At 45.6% G+C, this 17,633-nt stretch overlaps 1 protein-coding gene across 6 annotated transcripts in view; it reads right to left on the reverse strand.

The window, feature by feature from the left end:
• The window catches only part of hdhd2 (haloacid dehalogenase-like hydrolase domain containing 2), a 49,114-nt gene that overhangs the window by 14,549 nt on the left and 16,932 nt on the right, over positions 1–17,633 (reverse strand). For all 6 annotated transcript variants that reach the window (XM_068030202.1, XM_068030183.1, XM_068030193.1 and 3 more), the window contains 2 exons: positions 5,062–5,278; positions 282–345 (listed from right to left, as the gene is read on the reverse strand). In XM_068030202.1, coding sequence (XP_067886303.1) covers positions 282–345; positions 5,062–5,278 — 281 coding nt within the window. The remainder of the gene's footprint in view (positions 1–281; positions 346–5,061; positions 5,279–17,633) is intronic.

Here is a 17,633-nt window from a genome sequence, read left to right on the forward strand (position 1 = left end):
CAACAAAGTGAGACAGAGAGAGTGTTATAGAAGTTAAATGATAACACTTACAGGATCTGTGTGCTATATTCACAATTACTAATAAATATTACAGATAGCTGGTGAAAATCAGTTTCCTCGATGCATCTATTCATGGGCAATTGCATAGAGGCACTGCCAGAGAATGGAATCGGGTCTGCTGGTCACCCTTTCTATTGGGAAACTGTACAGACTAAAGTAGTATGAGCAAAACAAAACATTCACTGGAAGTTTTGAAAGTCGTTAATTCCAAACACACTTACCGGTTTTTACCAAAATACCCAGCATTCCAGCATTTTGTGCTCCACCGACATCATCTCTAGCATCCTATTGGTAGAGGGAATTATTCCAAATTAACATTTCTTCCTCTCTATACAAGATACGCAGATCAGGTGATGGGACAGAAAAGAAAATAAAGCAATAGAAAATATAGAGGAAGCAACAAAGATTAAGAAGGCTAAGAGAAGGAGTGAAGAAAATCTCAAAAGGGAACTACAAAGAATTTCCTAACACCTAAAATGTGAAAGAATAGTTAAAGTAAGGGTCGGGTCAATTAGAAATGAAAAACAAAATAATCTTATGGAGGATGAAGGATACAAAAGGAGGATTTTGCTTCGGTTTTCACAGAAGCATATTGTATAGCAGTAATGGAAGCGTACAAGACAAAGTGGTGGTTAACTGCAGATAAGGAACTGATAGAACTCAAGTGAAAAAGGCACCGAAGCTGATAATGTGCATCCTAGAATGCAGACTGAAGTGAGAAACAAAATAGCGGACAGTTTGACCATAATCTTTCAACCATCCTTTGATATAAATTGTGCCAGAGGTTGGGAGGGTTGCCAATGTAACACTTCTATTTAAGAAAGGATAAACAAGGTAATTATAGATCAGTCAGCTCAAAATCGGTAGTAGGTATATATTTGATAGGTCGCTGGGCAGGCAGATTGTTCACAAAATGAAGTCACATGGCATTAAGAGCAATATGACAACATGGATAGGAAGGTACTTAAAGGACTGAAAACAGTGTAGCTAGTGATTAATTATTGTTTTTTGGATCAGACAGCTATAAATAATGGTATGTATACATTGCAGATGGGTAGTAAAAACTAATTTGAATTATTCAGGTCAAATAGGGTAAAAGGGTGGCAAACAATAGAACTGATGGGGGAGTGGGATAAGAAGCAAGAGGAAGAGAAGCGGAGGGGGGTGGGGGAAGAGGATGGTAAAATGGGAGGGCGAAGAATAAGGCTAAGTGGGGGGGGAAAAAGAGGAAGGTAGAGCGGGGGGGGGGGTGGGGGGAGCGAAGTGGATGGCAAAGCAGGGGACAGGGGAGCGAAGAGGAAGGCAAGGTGGAGGGGGCAAAGATTTTGACAAAATGGGAGGGCGAAGAGGAAGGCAAAGTGGGGGGGGGGTCAATGAGGCAGGCAAAGCGGAGGAAGGCAAAGCCGGGGGGGTGCGAAGAAGAAGGCAAAGCGGAGGGGAGGATGAAGAGGAAGGCAAAGCAGAGCGGGGGGGAGGGGCGAAGAAGAAGGCAAAGCGGAGGGGGGGGAGGGCCGAAGAGGAAGGCAAAGCGGAGGTGGGGGGGGGGGGGGGGTGCGAAGAGGAAGGTATAGCAGGGGAGGCGAAGACGACAAAGCTGTGGGGGGGGGGGTGAAAAAGATGGCAAAGCAGGTGGGGGGGGCGAAGAGCAAGGCAAAGCAGAGGGGTGAGCGAAGAGGAAGGCAAGGCAAAGAGGACAGCAAAGCGGAGGGGAAGGCTAAAGAGGAAGGCAAAGCGGTTTGTGGGGGGGGGGGGTGGGAGAGGAAGAGAAGGTGGAGGAGGGAAGAGGAAGGAAAAGCAGAAGGAAGTACTGTGGCTGAGGAATTTAGATCACAAGCTTAGGGAGAAGGGTGGCATGGAATAGCCAGCATTCAACGAGGAAAAATACTTGCAATTGGGATGGGCAGGGGTGGGGTGGGGAAACTGGTGGTATGGCTGGGAAAAAGAGGTGGGGTGGTTATTGTAATAGGTAAAGTGCAATGAGCTTGGGGTATCATGTGTGGGACGACTCCTAGTCAGAGGTTGGGGCAGGGAGGAATAGGTTGCAAAATTACTCTGTGTGGAGGACGAGAGCTGAGTTGAAGTGACTTTACTGCTTAACAAAGTGCTGTTTGTTTTACCTCTATTCATTATCAGGCCTCCATTTCGTACTCAGGAAGGTGGGGGTGGAGGGGGAAGGTTAAAAGTAGAGAAGTAGAGTAGCTTAGGGGGTGATACACAAATCTTCACACTGGACGGACAAACTCATCATGCTATAAAAACATACAAGATCTGAGATTTTGAAGTGTTAGGCATAGAATATAAAGGCAAAGAGGTTCCAATGAACTTAAACTATTGATTAGGCCACAGTTGGAATAGCGTGTCCAATTTTGGCACCTTACTTTAAGGAAGGAGGTCAAGAAAATTGAGGGTGCAGAATAGATTCATTTGGATAGCAGTTCTAAGGGGTTTAAGGGTTTGCTTTTTGGAGCAGAGAAGGTTAAGAGAGCCAATACAGCTGTTCAAAGTTCTGAAAGTTTTCAAAAAGTAATTAAGAAAAAAACATTTCCATTGGTTGGTGAGGTGGTAACCAGAAAGCATAAATTTAAAATCAAAAAATGAAGGGAAAGTTATGTTTTTTCCAGTTAGGTGCTGGAATACCCTACCAGAAACAGTGCTGGAAGCAGAATAATAGCTTTTAAAGAATCAATATATATATATATAGTGGGTGTTTAGTAAATAAGGTAGTGGTATAATTGGCTTCAACCTCCCTGAATTGAGGGAGAGGGGGCAGTCAGATAGGCTTCCTTCTTCTGATTGCTACTAAATGATTCCTGCTGAAAGGACAGTGGAAATAGGTGAATATTGTTTTGGCTTGAGGCCCCTCAGCGTCCACTGTCAAAACAAATCAGTGAGGAAATGTCACCAAACTGGTGCACTAGAGGGCAGCCAGTACATGTGACACCATGACCCCACCATGAGTAAGAAGCAAAGAAAATCTGGAGTGTGGAAGAATAAACAAAATTCCAATGACCAATAAAACTACTGTTTTTGCTTGCATATAATTTGATTCATACATTCTCTCCATTGCACCTATGCCAGCTCACTGAAATAACTTTCCATTTATTCCGTTCTAAGTGTTTATGTTCTATAATTAATTCTGCTTCCTCCACTGTTTGTTAGGGTATTTCAGAACCAAACTGTAAAAAAAAAATCAATTCATAATTTTCACTTACATCAAATGGCCAGTCCATTTGATTTACAATTGAAGATCTATATAGTGTATTTGGCTATCAATGGTATTTCTGTGGTTGATTGCAACAGAATTTTAGAACACAATAGACTAGGCAATCAGGTGAGAATTAGATTTTGTTACAGCAACAAACATGACAGGATGGTTTGGTTGGGTTGGGGTCAAACCATTGAGTTGGAAAAAAAAAAAGCATCCTGTGCATCATTTTGAAGTACACAATATATATGGTGTACTGATGGCTTTATTTGTGTGGGAAAACATTTAAATGGCTGACCATCAGGATGGTGTGTGGCTTGGAGGGGAACTTGCAGGTGGTGGTGTTCCCATGCATCTGCTGTCCTTGTCCTTCTAGGTGGTAGAGGTCGCTGGTTTGCAAGGTGCTGTCGAAGGAGCCTTGGTGCACTGCTGCAGTGCATCTTGTAGATGATACACACTGCTGCCACTGTGCGTCGGTGGTGGAGGGAGTGAATATTGAAGGTGGTGGTGGATGGGGTGCCAATCAAGCTGCTTTGTCCTGGATGGTGTCGAGCTTCTTGAGTGTTGTTGGAGTTGCACCCATCCAGGCAAGTGGAGAGTATTCCATCACACTCCTGACTTGCGCCTTGCAGGTGGTAGACAGGCTTTGGGGAGTCAGGCGGTGAGTTACTCACTGCAGGATTCCTAGCCTCTGACCTGCTCTTGTAGCCACAGTATTTATATGGATACTCCAGTTCAGTTTCTGGTCAATGGTATCCCCCAGGATGTTAAAAGTGGGGTTTTCAGTGATCGTAATGCCATTGAATGTCAAGGGGAGATGGTTAGATTCTCTCTTGTTGGAGATGGTCATTGCCTGGCTCTTGTGTGGCGTGATGCAGCTACTGTAAATTTATTTTCTCTACCATTTGTTTGTTTGCTGTTCAATAAAAATCAACTTAGTAACTTAGACCTTCAGCAACAGGCAGAGTTTTGCAGAAGGTGGAGGCATCACCGGATATGATGGTAAACCAAAATAGTGTCAAGGGTTCTCTGTTAGACCACTGAGCTCGCTGTGTTTATAGTGGACAGGTAAAGGAGCATTACCGATCATGGAGAGTAGGGACTCACTTTTGGAAGTGTTCTCTGGTACTGAACCCAAGGAAAATATCAAGTGTGAAATCTCTAAAAACACATATGAATTCATTCTAAAGAAATGGCAGGTTGTAGCAATCCCTGGATCACTGTAAAAGTATCCATAATACAGCCTAACTGCTAAAGTAGTCATAAATAATTGAAATGAAAGTAAAAAATACCCAGCAAACTGGACCTGGCACTGTGAAACTTCCTAGAGAGACTCCAAATAAATCAACACTGGATAACAGATGCAGGTGCAGTAATGGATAATGTTCTTCCGAGTCCAAGGCAAAGAAATTCTACCCTTTCCCTGACCCGGGAGTGCTGGCTGCCAAGATTCAGTGCCAAAGTCGGAAAGGTGTTCCATTCCATTCCCAATAAAGGAAGAGTACAAAGAATTACCAAAAAGTGTGCATGTAAAACAAACAGAAATCCCATCGTGTGATAGGAGTGACTGAATAATTCTTATTTATTAGACTCTGGTATAAATTTGTTTTGAAATTGAAAACACCAGCAGAATCTAACCAATAAAGGGCAGTATTAACCATTAGATATGTCATTGACCAGACTGTTCATATTTTAGACCAAAGGAGCAGAGATAATGCCAAAAGTTGAATTTTTCAAAATGTGTTGGAGTGGGGGGCGAGGGGTGAAAAAGAGGCAGACAGAAGTTTAGTACATACATCACCAATCATGACTGCCTCATCTGGTTGGCATCCAATGCTTCGGAGGGCCTCAAGGAAGAATGGTTTCTCTGGCTTTCCTACTACTGTGGCCTTGACATCTGTTGCATATTCCAGCCCAGTGATAAAAGGTCCTGGCCCAAGTGATAAGCCATCCGTCTTCTTGTAGTACCTTGCCTTGTGTATTGCAATTAGAGGGGCACCATCTAAAATTAACCTAGATGAAAGAGTGAGTGGGAGAGAGGCAGAACATATCTAAGTATGTATGATCAGTAATTAAATGTATATTTTTCGCTAAAATATACTTCTTCCTGCCCTCTTGCTCGTTGCTGCAAATATGGTTCTATGTGTTCAATACCTTGCCAGGATGGCTGTTTTCCTTCTGTGATCCCACAGTACATCAGTGTGCTATTAATTTGTGAGTACATGAAAGCCAAGCCTGACCCTGTCATCACCCAATATCCCTTTCATGACTATTTCAAACAGCAATCAGTAGCACAAAACCCTTACTCATCTTTTCTGTTCCTAGACCAAGGATATGAAGAACTATTGTGACATCCCTTAGGTAAGGCAATCTACCACCCTTACCTGGTCTGGCTTACATGTGACTCCACACCCACAGCAATGTGTTTTTTTATTCATACAGGGGATGCGGGCATTGCCCATTTATTGCCCATCCCTAATTGCCCTTGAGAAGGTGGTGGTGAGCTGCCTTCTTGATCGCTGCAGTCCTTGGGTATAGGTACACCAACAGTGCTGTTCGGAAGGGAGTTCCAGGATTTTGACCCAGCGACACTGAAAGAATGGCGATATAGTTCCAAGTCAGAATGGTGTGTGGCTTGGAGGGGAACTTACAGGTGGTGGTGTTCCCATGCATCTGCTGCCCTTATCCTTCTAGGTGGTAGAGGTCATGGATTTGGAAGGTGCTGTCGAAGGAGCCTTGGTGAATTGCTGCAGTGCATCTTGTAGATGGTACACACTGCTGCCACTGTGCCTCAGTGGGGTGCCAATCAAGTGAGCTGCTTTGTCCTGGATGGTGTCAAGCTTCTTGACTGTTGTTGGAGCTGCACCCGTCCAGGCAAGTGGAGAGTATTCCATCACACTCCTGACTTGTGCCTTGTAGATGGTGGACAGGCAATGGGGAGTCAGGAGGTGAGTTACTTGCCACAGAATTCCCAATCTCTGACCTCCTCTTCTAGCCACAGCATTTATGTGGCTGGTCCAGTTCAGTTTCTGGTCAATAGTGACCCCCAGGATGTTGATAGTGGGGGATTCAGCAATGGTAATGCCATTGAACGTCAAGCGGAGATGGTTATTCTCTCTTGGTTGAGATGGTCATTGCCTGGCACTTAAGTGGCAAGTAACATTCGCGCCACACATCAGCCCAAGCCTGGATGTTGTCCAGGTCTTGCTGCATATGGACATGTGCTGCTTCGGTATCTGCGGAGTTGCAAATGGTGCTGAACATTGTGCAGTCATCAGCAAACATCCCCACTTCTGACCTTACGATCGAGGGAAGGTCATTGATGAAGCAGTTAAAGATTGTTGGGCCTAGGACACTACCCTAAGGAACTCCTGCAGTAATGTCCTGGGAATGTGGTTGACTCTTAACTGCCCTCTTAAATAGCCTAGCAAGCCATTCAGTTGTCAAGGGCAATTAGAGATGGGTAACAAATGCTAGCCTTGCCAGTGACATCCATGAAGGAATTTTTAAAAAATCCACACTGCCAAAGATCAGTTAAATTAGCCCAGACCTGTGGCCTTTGTGGTGTTTTTGGCTCAGTGGTACAATGTAGTTACCCACTGAACTGCTAGGGGAGTCAGATACTCCAAAAAATTCATTTAAGCTGCATCTGTGAAACAACTATTGCTCTCTACCCCCAAGAAACTATTACTTCCCCTTTCCTTTCAGGATCCAACAATACTAGAATAAAGTAGAAACCAATTCATTTAACATGTATATAGCACCCTTAATATAGCAAAACATTCCAAGGTGCTTCACAGGAGCAAGAAACAAAATTTGACACCGAGCCACATAAGAAGATATTAGTGGTGACTAAAAGTTTGGTCAAAGACACAGATTTTAAGGAGTTTCTTAAAGGAGGAGAGAGGCGGAAAAGTTGAGAGAGGGAATTCCAGAGTTTAGGGTCTAGGCAGCTGAAGGTACGGCTGCCAATTTAAGAAACAATTTAAATGACTGTTAAAGTGTATTTTTCTGAGAACTCAGAACCTTTCATAATTCCCTTTCCCCTGTAAAACTAGATTAATAAACCCCAATGAAACCACTGCAATCAGCACAGCCTCTAAAAACACCAATAACCTACTGGTCAGCTGCAACACCAGCACGTCACTTGTGTTCACACGATCAGATAAAACAGTAGCCAATCTGCCTGATATCACAGAAACCAATAGTTATCCTTCAACCAACATGGAGTTGTGCCCAGACAGGTTGTGCCACACTGTATCAGTATCTGTATTGCATAAAATAAACAGCAATTGCCCAAAGGCTCAGAAAATATCATTATACATTACCTAGACTCCTGCTTTACTGGTTGAAATTAGAATATTGCGTGCAATTCTGGTCGCCACACTACCAGAAGGATGTGGAGGCTTTGGAGAGGGTACAGAGGAGGTTTATCAGGATGTTGCCTGGTCTGGAGGGCATTAGTTATGAGGAGAGGTTGGAAAAACTCGGATTGTTTTCACTGGAACGACGGAGGTGGAGGGGCGACATGGTAGAGGTTTACAAAGTTATGAGCGGCATGGACAGAGTGGATAGTCAGAAGCTTTTTCCCAGGGTGCAAGAGTCAGTTACTAGGGGACATAGGTTTAAGGTGCGAGGGGCAAAGTTTAGAGGGGATGTGCGAGGCAAGTTTTTTTACACAGAGGGTGGTGAGTGTCTGGAACTTGCTGCCAGGGGAGGTGGTGGAAGCAGATACGATAGTGACGTTTAAGAGACATCTTGACAAATACATGAATAGGAAGAGAATAGAGGGCTATGGGCCCCGGAAGTGCAGAAGGTGTTAGTTTAGGCAGGCATCAAGATCGGCGCAGGCTTGAAGTGCCGAATGGCCTGTTCCTGTTGTTTGTTCTTTGAAATACTTGCTGCAAGTTTATCCAGTGAGCAGCTGAGATGCAGAGACCAGGAAAGTCCTGAGTGTTTAATTATTATAAAATATACAGTATTTATATAAAAATATAAAATGATCACGGTCAAGACGCTAGTCTACACACATACAGTGCAATATGTTTAACTCGTGACCAAACCATCACTGTCTTCGTGGCTCCAACCTTAATCTTTTTAAACAACCTTTCAAGTCCAATTACAGTTTTTGTTGCTTGTCTGCACAAACTGAAAAAGTGAAAAATGGATTCGGAGTCATAAGGTAGGTAAAGTGAACACTCCGGTGGTCAGGTCGGGCTGGGCTCGGGTCGGGTAAAAATGGAAGGACTCGGGCCAGGTCGTGCTTGGGTCCGATGTGGTTCTGTCGGGTTCGGGTCGGTTTTTTTTTCCCTGACCTGAGCAGGCCTTTATGTCCTAGTACTGAAATACTAATGAAATTCCCACCCAAAAAGTGTTAAATCACCTTCCTCTTTCAAATTAAAACAAGAAATGCTGGAAACACTCAGCAAGTCTGGCAGCATCTGTGGAGAGAGAAGCAGAGTTAACATTTCAGGTCAGTGACCCTTCTTCAGAACTGGCAAATATTAGAAATGTAAAAGGTTATAAAAATACGTCTGCTTTAAAGACGTCTGCAAACGCGACATGAAATCCTGTGACATTGATCACAAGTCATGGGAGTCAGTTGCCAGCGTCCGCCAGAGCTGGCGGGCAGCCATAAAGGCGGGGCTAAAGTGTGGCGAGTCGAAGAGACTTAGTAGTTGGCAGGAAAAAAGACAGAGGCGCAAGGGGAGAGCCAACTGTGTAGCAGCCCCAACAAACAAATTTTTCTGTAGCACCTGTGGAAGAGTCTGTCACTCTAGAATTGGCCTTCATAGCCACTCCAGGCGCTGCTTCACAAACCACTGACCACCTCCAGGCGCTTATCCATTGTCTCTCGAGATAAGGAGGCCAAAGAAGGAAAAGGTTATAAGCAAGTAAAGTGGGGGTGGGGCAAGAGATAACAAAGGAGAAGGTGCAGATAGGACAAGGTCGCAGAATAGCTGACCAGAAGGTCATGGAGCAAAGATACGTTGATGATGTGTTGAAAGACAAAGCATTTGTACAGAAAGGGTGTTAACGGACTGCAAATTGAACAGCCGCAAGTACAAACATGAAAAAAAAACAGTGGGTAAGCAAACTGAACAAACTAAGATGAAATAAAATAAACACAAAAAAATATATAAAAAAAGGAAAAAGAAAAGAATAACTAAAAATAAAAGTAAAATGGGGGGCCCACCATGCTCTGAAATTATTGAACTCAATGTTCAGTCCAGCAGGCTGTAGTGTGCCTAATTGGTAGATGAGATGCTGTTCCTCGAGCTTGTGTTGATGTTCACTGGAACACTGCAGCAATCCCAGGTCAGAGATATGAGCATGCGAGCAGGGAGGAGTGTTGAAATGGCAAGCAACCGGAAGCTCGGGATCCCGCTTGCGGACTGAGTGGAGGTGTTCCGCAAAGCGGTCACCCAGTCTGCGTTTGGTCTCCCCAATGTAGAGGAGACCACATTGTGAGCAGCGAATACAGTATATTACATTGAAAGAAGTACAAGTAAATCGCTGCTTCACCTGAAAGGAGTGTTTGGGGCCTGGGATAGTGAGGAGAGAGGAGGTAAATGGGAAGGTATTACACCTCCTGCGATTGCAGGGGAAGATGCTGTGGGAAGGGGATGAGCTGCTGGGGGTAATGGAGGAGTGGACCAGGGTGTCACGGAGGGAACAATCCCTTCGGTATGCTGACAGGGGAAGGGAGGGGAAGATGCATTTGGTAGTGGCATCACGCTGGAGGTGGCGGAAATGGTGGAGGATGATCCTTAGGATATGGAGGCTGATGGGGTGGAAAGTGAGGACAAGGGGAACCCTGTCACAGTTCTGGGAGGGAGGGTAAGGGGGTGAGGGTAGAGGTGCGGGAAATGGGCCGGACACAGTTGAGGGCCCTGTCAACCACAGTGGGGGGTGGGGGGGGGGAGAATCCTCAGTTGAGGAAAAAGGAAGACATATCAGAAGCGCTGTCATGGAAGGTAGCATCATCACAGCAGATGTGCTGGAGATGGAGAAACTGGGAGAATGGAATGGAGTCCTTACAGGAGGCAGGGTGTGAAGAAGTGCAGTCGAGGTAGCTGTGGGAGTCGGTGGGTTTATAATGGATATTAGTAGAAAGCCTATCCCCAGAGATGGAGACAGAGAAGTCGGGGAAGAGAAGTGTCGGAGATGGACCATGTAAAGGTGAGAGAAGGGTGGGAATTAGAAGCAAAGTTGATAAAGTTTTCCAGTTCGGGGCGGGAGCAGGAAATGGCACCGATACAGTCATCAACATACCGGAAAAAGAGTTGGGGGAGGGGGCCTAAGTAGGACTGGAACAAGGAATGTTTGACATATCCCACAAAAAGACAGGCATAACGAAGACCCATGCGGGTACCCATAGCAACACCTTTTACTTGAAGGAAGTGAGAGGAGTTGAAGGAGAAGTTGTTCAATGTGAGAACAAGTTCAACCAGGCGGAGGAGGGTGGTGGTGGATGGGGCCTCTGTTCAAGGAAGAAGCGGAGAGCCCTCAAACCGTACTGGTAGGGGATGGAGGTGTACAGAGATTGGACGTCCATAGTGAAGAGGACGCAGTTGCTGCCAGGAAATTGGAAATGGTCAAAATGACGTAGGGCGTCAGAAGAGTCACGGATGTAGGTGAGAAGAGACTGGACCAGCGAAGAAAAGAGAGTCAAGATAGGAAGAAATAAGTTCAGTGGGGCAGGAGATCATCTGTGATAGTAACATAAAAGCAAAATACTGCAGAAGCTGGAAATCTGAAATAAAAACAAGAAATGCTGGAAATACTCAGCGGGTCTGGCAGCATCTGTGGAGAGAGAACCAGAGTTAATGTTTCAGGTCAGTGACCCTTCTTCAGAACGGTGATAGTCCAGGATAGAAAAAAAATGCTGATTGGAAATGCACAGCAGATCACTACTTTTTAATCCTTATTACATTTTTTTCTATCCTGGACTATCACAGATGATCTCATGCATCTATATCTGATATAGAGTCATAGTCGTACAGTATAGAAACAGGCCCTTCAGCCCACCGCATCCATGCCGACCATAATGCCCATCTATACTAATCCCACCTGCCTGCATTAATTCCATATCCCTCGATGCCTTGCTCATTCAAGTACCTGTCCAGATGCCTCTTAAATGTCGCTACTGTTCCTGCCTCCACCACCTCCTCAGGCAGCTTATGCCAGATACCCACTATTCTTTGTGTGAAAAATTTACCCCTTTGATCCCCTTTAAACCTCCTCCCTCTCACCTTAAATCTATGCCCTCTAGTTTTAGTCACCCCTACCATGGGAAACTTCTTCTTTGGCCTCCTGGTCTCGGGAGACAATGGGTAAGCGCCTGGAGGTGGTCAGTGGTTTGTGGAGCAGCGCCTGGAGTGGCTATAAAGGCCAATTCTAGAGTGACAGACTCTTCCACAAGTGCTGCAGAAAAATTTGATTGGTCGGGGCTGTTACACAGTTGGCTCTCCCCTTGCGCTTTTGTCTTTTTTCCTGCCAACTACTAAGTCTCTTCGACTCGCCACACTTTAGCCCCGCCTTTATGGCTGCCCGCCAACTCTGGCGGACGCTGGCAACTGACTCCCACGCCTTGTGATCAATGTCACAGGATTTCATGTCGCGTTTGCAGATGTCTTTGAAGCGGAGACATGGACGGCCGGTGGGTCTGATACCAGTGGCGAGCTCGCTGTACAATGTATCTTTGGGGATCCTGCCATCTTCCATGCGGCTCACATGGCCAAGCCATCTCAAGCGCCACTGACTCAGTAGAGTATAAGCTGGGGATGTTGGCCACCTTGAGGACTTCTGTGTTGGAGATACGGTCCTGCCACCTGATGCCAAGGATTCTCCGGAGGCAGCGAAGATGGAATGAATTGAGATGTCGCTCTTGGCTGACATACGTTGTCCAGGCCTCGCTGCCGTAGAGCAAGGTACTGAGGACACAGGCTTGATACACTCGGACCTTTGTGTTCCGTGTCAGTGCGCCATTTTCCCACACTCTCTTGGCCTGTCTGGACATAGCAGTGGAAGCCTTTCCCATGCGCTTGTTGATTTCTGTATCGAGAGACAAGTGATAGTTGAGCCTAGGTAGGTGAACTCTTGAACCACTTCCAGAGCGTGGTCGCCAATATTGATGGATGGAGCATTTCTGACGTCCTGCCCCATGATGTTCGTTTTCTTGAGGCTGATGGTTAGGCCAAATTCATTGCAGGCAGCCGCAAACCTGTCGACGAGACTCTGCAGACACTCTTCAGTGTGAGATGTTAAAGCAGCATCGTCAGCAAAGAGGAGTTCCCTGATGAGGACTTTCGGTACTTTGGACTTCGCTCTTAGACGTGCAAGGTTGAACAACCTGCCCCCAGATCTCGTGTGGAGGAAAACTCCTTCTTCAGAAGACTTGAACGCATGTGAAAGCAGCAAGGAGAAGAAAATCCCAAAAAGTGTGGGTGCGAGAACACAGCCCTGTTTCACGCCACTCAGGATAGGAAAGGGGTCTGGTGAGGTGCCGCCATGTTGAATTGTGCCTTTCATATGGTCATGGAATGAGGTGATGATACTTAGTAGCTTTGGTGGACATCCAATCTTTTCTAGTAGTCTGAAGAGACCACGTCTGCTGACGAGGTCAAAGGCTTTGGTGAGGTCAATGAAAGCAATGTAGAGGGGCATCTGTTGTTCGCGGCATTTCTCCTGTATCTGACGAAGGGAGAACAGCATGTCAACGGTCGATCTCTCTGCACGGAAGCCACACTGTGCCTCAGGGTAGACGCGCTCGGCCAGCTTCTGGAGCCTGTTTAGAGCGACTCGAGCAAAGACTTTCCCCACTATGCTGAGCAGGGAGATTCCACGGTAGTTGTTGCAGTCGCCGCGGTCACCTTTGTTTTTATAGAGGGTGATGATATTGGCATCGCGCATGTCCTGAGGTACTGCTCCCTCGTCCCAGCACAGGCATACCATGAGAAACAGACTCTGGCTATCTACCCTATCTATGCCTCTCATAATTTTATATACCTCTATCATGCCCCCTCTCAGCCTCCTTCTCTCCAGGGAAAACAGACCCAGCCTATCCAATCTCTCTTTATAACTCAAGCCCTCCAAACCAGGCAACATCCTTGTGAATCTTTTCTGCACCCTCTCTAGCTTAAATCACATCTTTCCTGTAGTGCGGCGACCAGAATTGCACACAGTACTCCAAATGCGGCCTAACCAACGTTATGTACAACTGTAACATGACGTCCCAACTCTTGTACTCAATGCCTCGGCCGATGAAGGCAAGCATGCCATGCGCCTTCTTCACCACCCTGTCTACCTGTGTTGCGACTTTCAGGGAACTATGTACTTGCACCCCAAAGTCTCTCTGCTCAACACTCCCCAGGGCCCTGCCATTCACTGTATATGTCCTGCCCTGGTATAACTTCCCAAAATGCATCACTTCACACTTGTCTGCGTTAAATTCCATTTGCCACTCCCTTGCCCACTTTCCCAGTTGATCTATATCCTGTTGCAACTTTAGACAATCTTCTTCACTGTCCACTATACCACCAATTTTGGTGTCATCTGCAAAGTTACTGATCATGCCCCTTACATTCACATCCAAGTCATTAATATATATGACAAACAACAGAGGATCCAGCACCAATCCCTGCGGCACACCACTGGTCACCGGCCTCCAATCTGAAAAACAACCCTCCACTGTCACCCTCTGTCTATCACCAAGCCAATTTTGTATCCAATTTGCTAGCTCACCCTGGATCCCATGTGTTCTAACCTACTGGACCAGCCTACCATGCAGGACCTTGTCAAAGGCCTTGCTAAAGTCCATCGCCCTACCCTCGTCAATCCTCTTGGTTACCTCCTCGAAAAACTCAATCAAATTCGTGAGACATGATTTCCCACGCACAAAGCCATGCTGACTATCCCTAATCAGACCATGCCTTTCCAAATGCATATAAATCCTGTCTCTCAGAATCCCTTCCAATAACTTTCCCACCACTGATGTAAGGCTCACTGACCTGTAGTTCCCTGGTTTATCCCTGCTGCCCTTCTTAAAATAAAGGCACAACATTAGCAATCCTCCAGTCTTCCGGTACCTCACCCGTGGCTAACGATGATACAAAAATCTCTGCCAGGGCCCCAGCAATCTCCTCCCTTGCTTCCCATAGCATCCTAGGATACACCTGGTCAGGCCCTGGGGATTTATCCACCTTAATGCGCTTCAAAATCTCCTTTGTAATGTTGATATGCTCCAGGATATCAGTGTTCCCTCCCTTGAACTCACTAGCTTCCATGACCTTCTCCACGGTAAATACAGACGAGAAATATTCATTTAAAACCTCGCCCATTTCCTGTGGCTCCACACACTGATCCTTAAGGGGACCTACTCTCTCCCGAGCTACCCTTTTACTCTTAATATACTTATAGAATCTTTTAGGATTCTCCTTTATCTTATCTGCCAGGGAAATCTCATGGTCCCTTTTCGCCCTCCTAATTTCCTTCTTATGTGCAGTCCTACATCCCCTATACTCCTCGAGGGACTCGCTCGATCCTAGCTGCCTATACCTGACATATGCCTCCTTCTTTGTCCTGACCAGACCCTCAATATCCCTCGTCAACCAAGGTTCCCTAAACTTGCCAGCCTTGCCCTTCCATCTAACAGGAACATGCCGGCCCTGATCTCTTCCTATCTCACTTTTAAAAGCCTCCCACTTGCCAGACGTCCTTTTACCTGTAAACAGCCTCTCCCATTCAACTTTTGAGAGTTCCTGTCTGATGCCATCGAAATTAGCCTTCCCCCAATTTAGGACTTCAACCTGAGGACCAGTCCTATCCTTTTCCATAACTATCTTGAAGCTAATAGAGTTATGATCACTGGTCCCAAAGTGCTCCCCCACTGACACATCAACCACCTGCCCATCCTCCTTTCCTAAGAGGAGGTCGAGTATAGCCCCTTTTCTAGTAGGGCCATCCACATACTGCTTCAGAAAACTATCCTGGACACACTTAACAAATTCTTCCCCATCTGATCCCTTCGCACTAAGGCAGTCCCAGCCAATATTAGGGAAGTTAAAATCACCTGCTATTACAACCCTATAATTCCGACACCTATCTGTGATTTCCCTACATCTATGCTCCTCCACTTCCCTCTGACCATTGGGGGGCCTATAGTATAATCCCATCAAAGTGATCACCCCTTTCTTAATTCTAAGTTCTACCCATATGGCCTCAGTGGACATTCCCCCCGGGATATCCTCTCTAACTACTGCTGTGATGTCCTCCCTAATCAATAGTACAACTCTTACCTCCACCTCTGTCACGCCGGAAAGATCGGTACCCCGGAACATTGAGCTGCCAGTCCTGCCCATCCCTCAACCACGTTTCCATAATAGCTATATCATCACAATCCCATGTACCGATCCATGCTCGGAGTTCATCTGCCTTACCTGTAAGGCTTCTTGCATTAAAGTAAATGCAGTTTAGCCTACCAGACCTTCCACGCTCCCTGTCCTGCCCCTGCCCGACCTGCCTACTGGACTTGCTTGCTTTAACCTCTACATTTGCCTCAACTATCTCATGTGAGAGACTACTACTTTGGGTCCCACTCCCCTGTAAGACTAGTTTAAATACTCCCGAGTAGTGCTAGCAAACCTCCCCACAAGGATATTGGTCCCCCTCCAGTTTAGATGCAACCCGTCCTTCTTGTACAGGTCACCTCTGCACTAGAAGAGATCCCAATGATCCAAGTAGCTGAAGCCCTCCCGCCTACACCAGCTCTTCAGCCACGCATTCATTTGCCTAATCCTCCTATTCCTATCTATATGTAAATATCACTCCTTTACAAGCAGAAAAAAATGCTGTAAACAGCCTTGCCCTCATGGATGTGGTGGGCCAGATATTGTACCTGATAAGATCTGTGGGATAAGCTCTCCCAGATAGTCCATGCCTGGCTGTACCAAGCACCAATTCCACCTACACAGCATCCTGGCCTTCTGATTGTGTGCCAGAATTTAATATGTAATGCTGATCCTAAAAGATAAGGCAGTTATCAAATGGGTTAAGGATTTTACAACTTTCAGATTGAATATTTCACAAAAGATTAGGCGTCTATCTTTTGGAGTTGAGAAGACAGATATTTATCAACCACTGGAGCTGAAGTTTTTGTCTGAACATTGTGGTTTTCTATTTCATAACTCTCAACATGTGTTCCTGTTAAACGAGACCTTGTCGAGCGAAGTGCAGGATGTTTTGATGGCATTGAGCTCTACAGCACAGTTGTTCGTAAGCATGGAGTGAGGGATGTATCTCATCTGGACTGTGTCGGGTGAACTATTAGTGTCCAGAGACTGTGGCATCTACTACAGAGGGCACGAGGAGACACATTTGGCAGTCTTTGGTAACAGGCTTTCCAGCTCTCCTTTTGGTTGCAGAGGTATCCAAACCAGGCTACCTAAAGATGATAGATATGTTACAAGGAAGCAAAATTCCTTGAGAACAAAAAATAAGGGAAAGAAAGAATCAAGAACGACATTCACAGAAGCAATTGGGGAAGAGATAAAGAGAGGGAAACCCTGCTGAACAAAAGGATGTGCTGTGTAGAGGAAAGGCAAGCAAGATGATGTCAGACCTTACACAAGGTTAGGACTCTTGGGATTTGGGGTAAAATATTAGCATAGATTGAGGATTGATTAATGGTCAGAAAAGAGAAAGTAGGAATAATCAGGTCATTTTATAATTTATATCAATGACCTAGACGAGGAGACCAGAGTGTAATATATCCAAGTTTTCTGCTGATACAAAGTGAGGTGAGGACATAAAGATGTTGCAAAAGGATATAGACTGGGTAACAAGGTAGCCAATGGAGTATGTGGGGAAATGTTTTGTTATTCACTTTAATAGAAAGAATAGAAAAACAGAATAATTTTTAAACGATGAGCAATTATTCTTAGAGGATTGACTGGGTGGATGCTGAGAGGCTGTTTCCCCTGGCTGGCAAGTCTAAGACTAGGAGTCATAGTCTCAGGATAAGGGATCAGCCATCTAGGACTGAGATAAAGAGAAATGTCTTCACTCAGAGCATTGTGAATCTTTGGAATTCTCTACCCCAGAAAGCTATGGATGCTCAGCCAATGAGTCTATTCAAAACAGAGACAGATAGATTTTTGTATACTCAGGGAATCAAGGGATATGGGAATATGGCAAGAAAGTTGAGTTGATGTAGCTGTTCAGCCATGATCTTACTGAATGCTGGAACAGGCTTGAAGGGCTGGATGGCCTACTTGTACTCCTATTTATGATCTTCCAGTGGGTGAAATAGAGAGGACCACCCTCATGTGGGGGGGAGGCAGGATGGATATTTTTCCCTGAGTTGCCA

The sequence above is a fragment of the Heterodontus francisci genome, chromosome 1 (assembly GCF_036365525.1).
Source record: "Heterodontus francisci isolate sHetFra1 chromosome 1, sHetFra1.hap1, whole genome shotgun sequence".
Classification (NCBI taxonomy): domain Eukaryota; kingdom Metazoa; phylum Chordata; class Chondrichthyes; order Heterodontiformes; family Heterodontidae; genus Heterodontus; species Heterodontus francisci.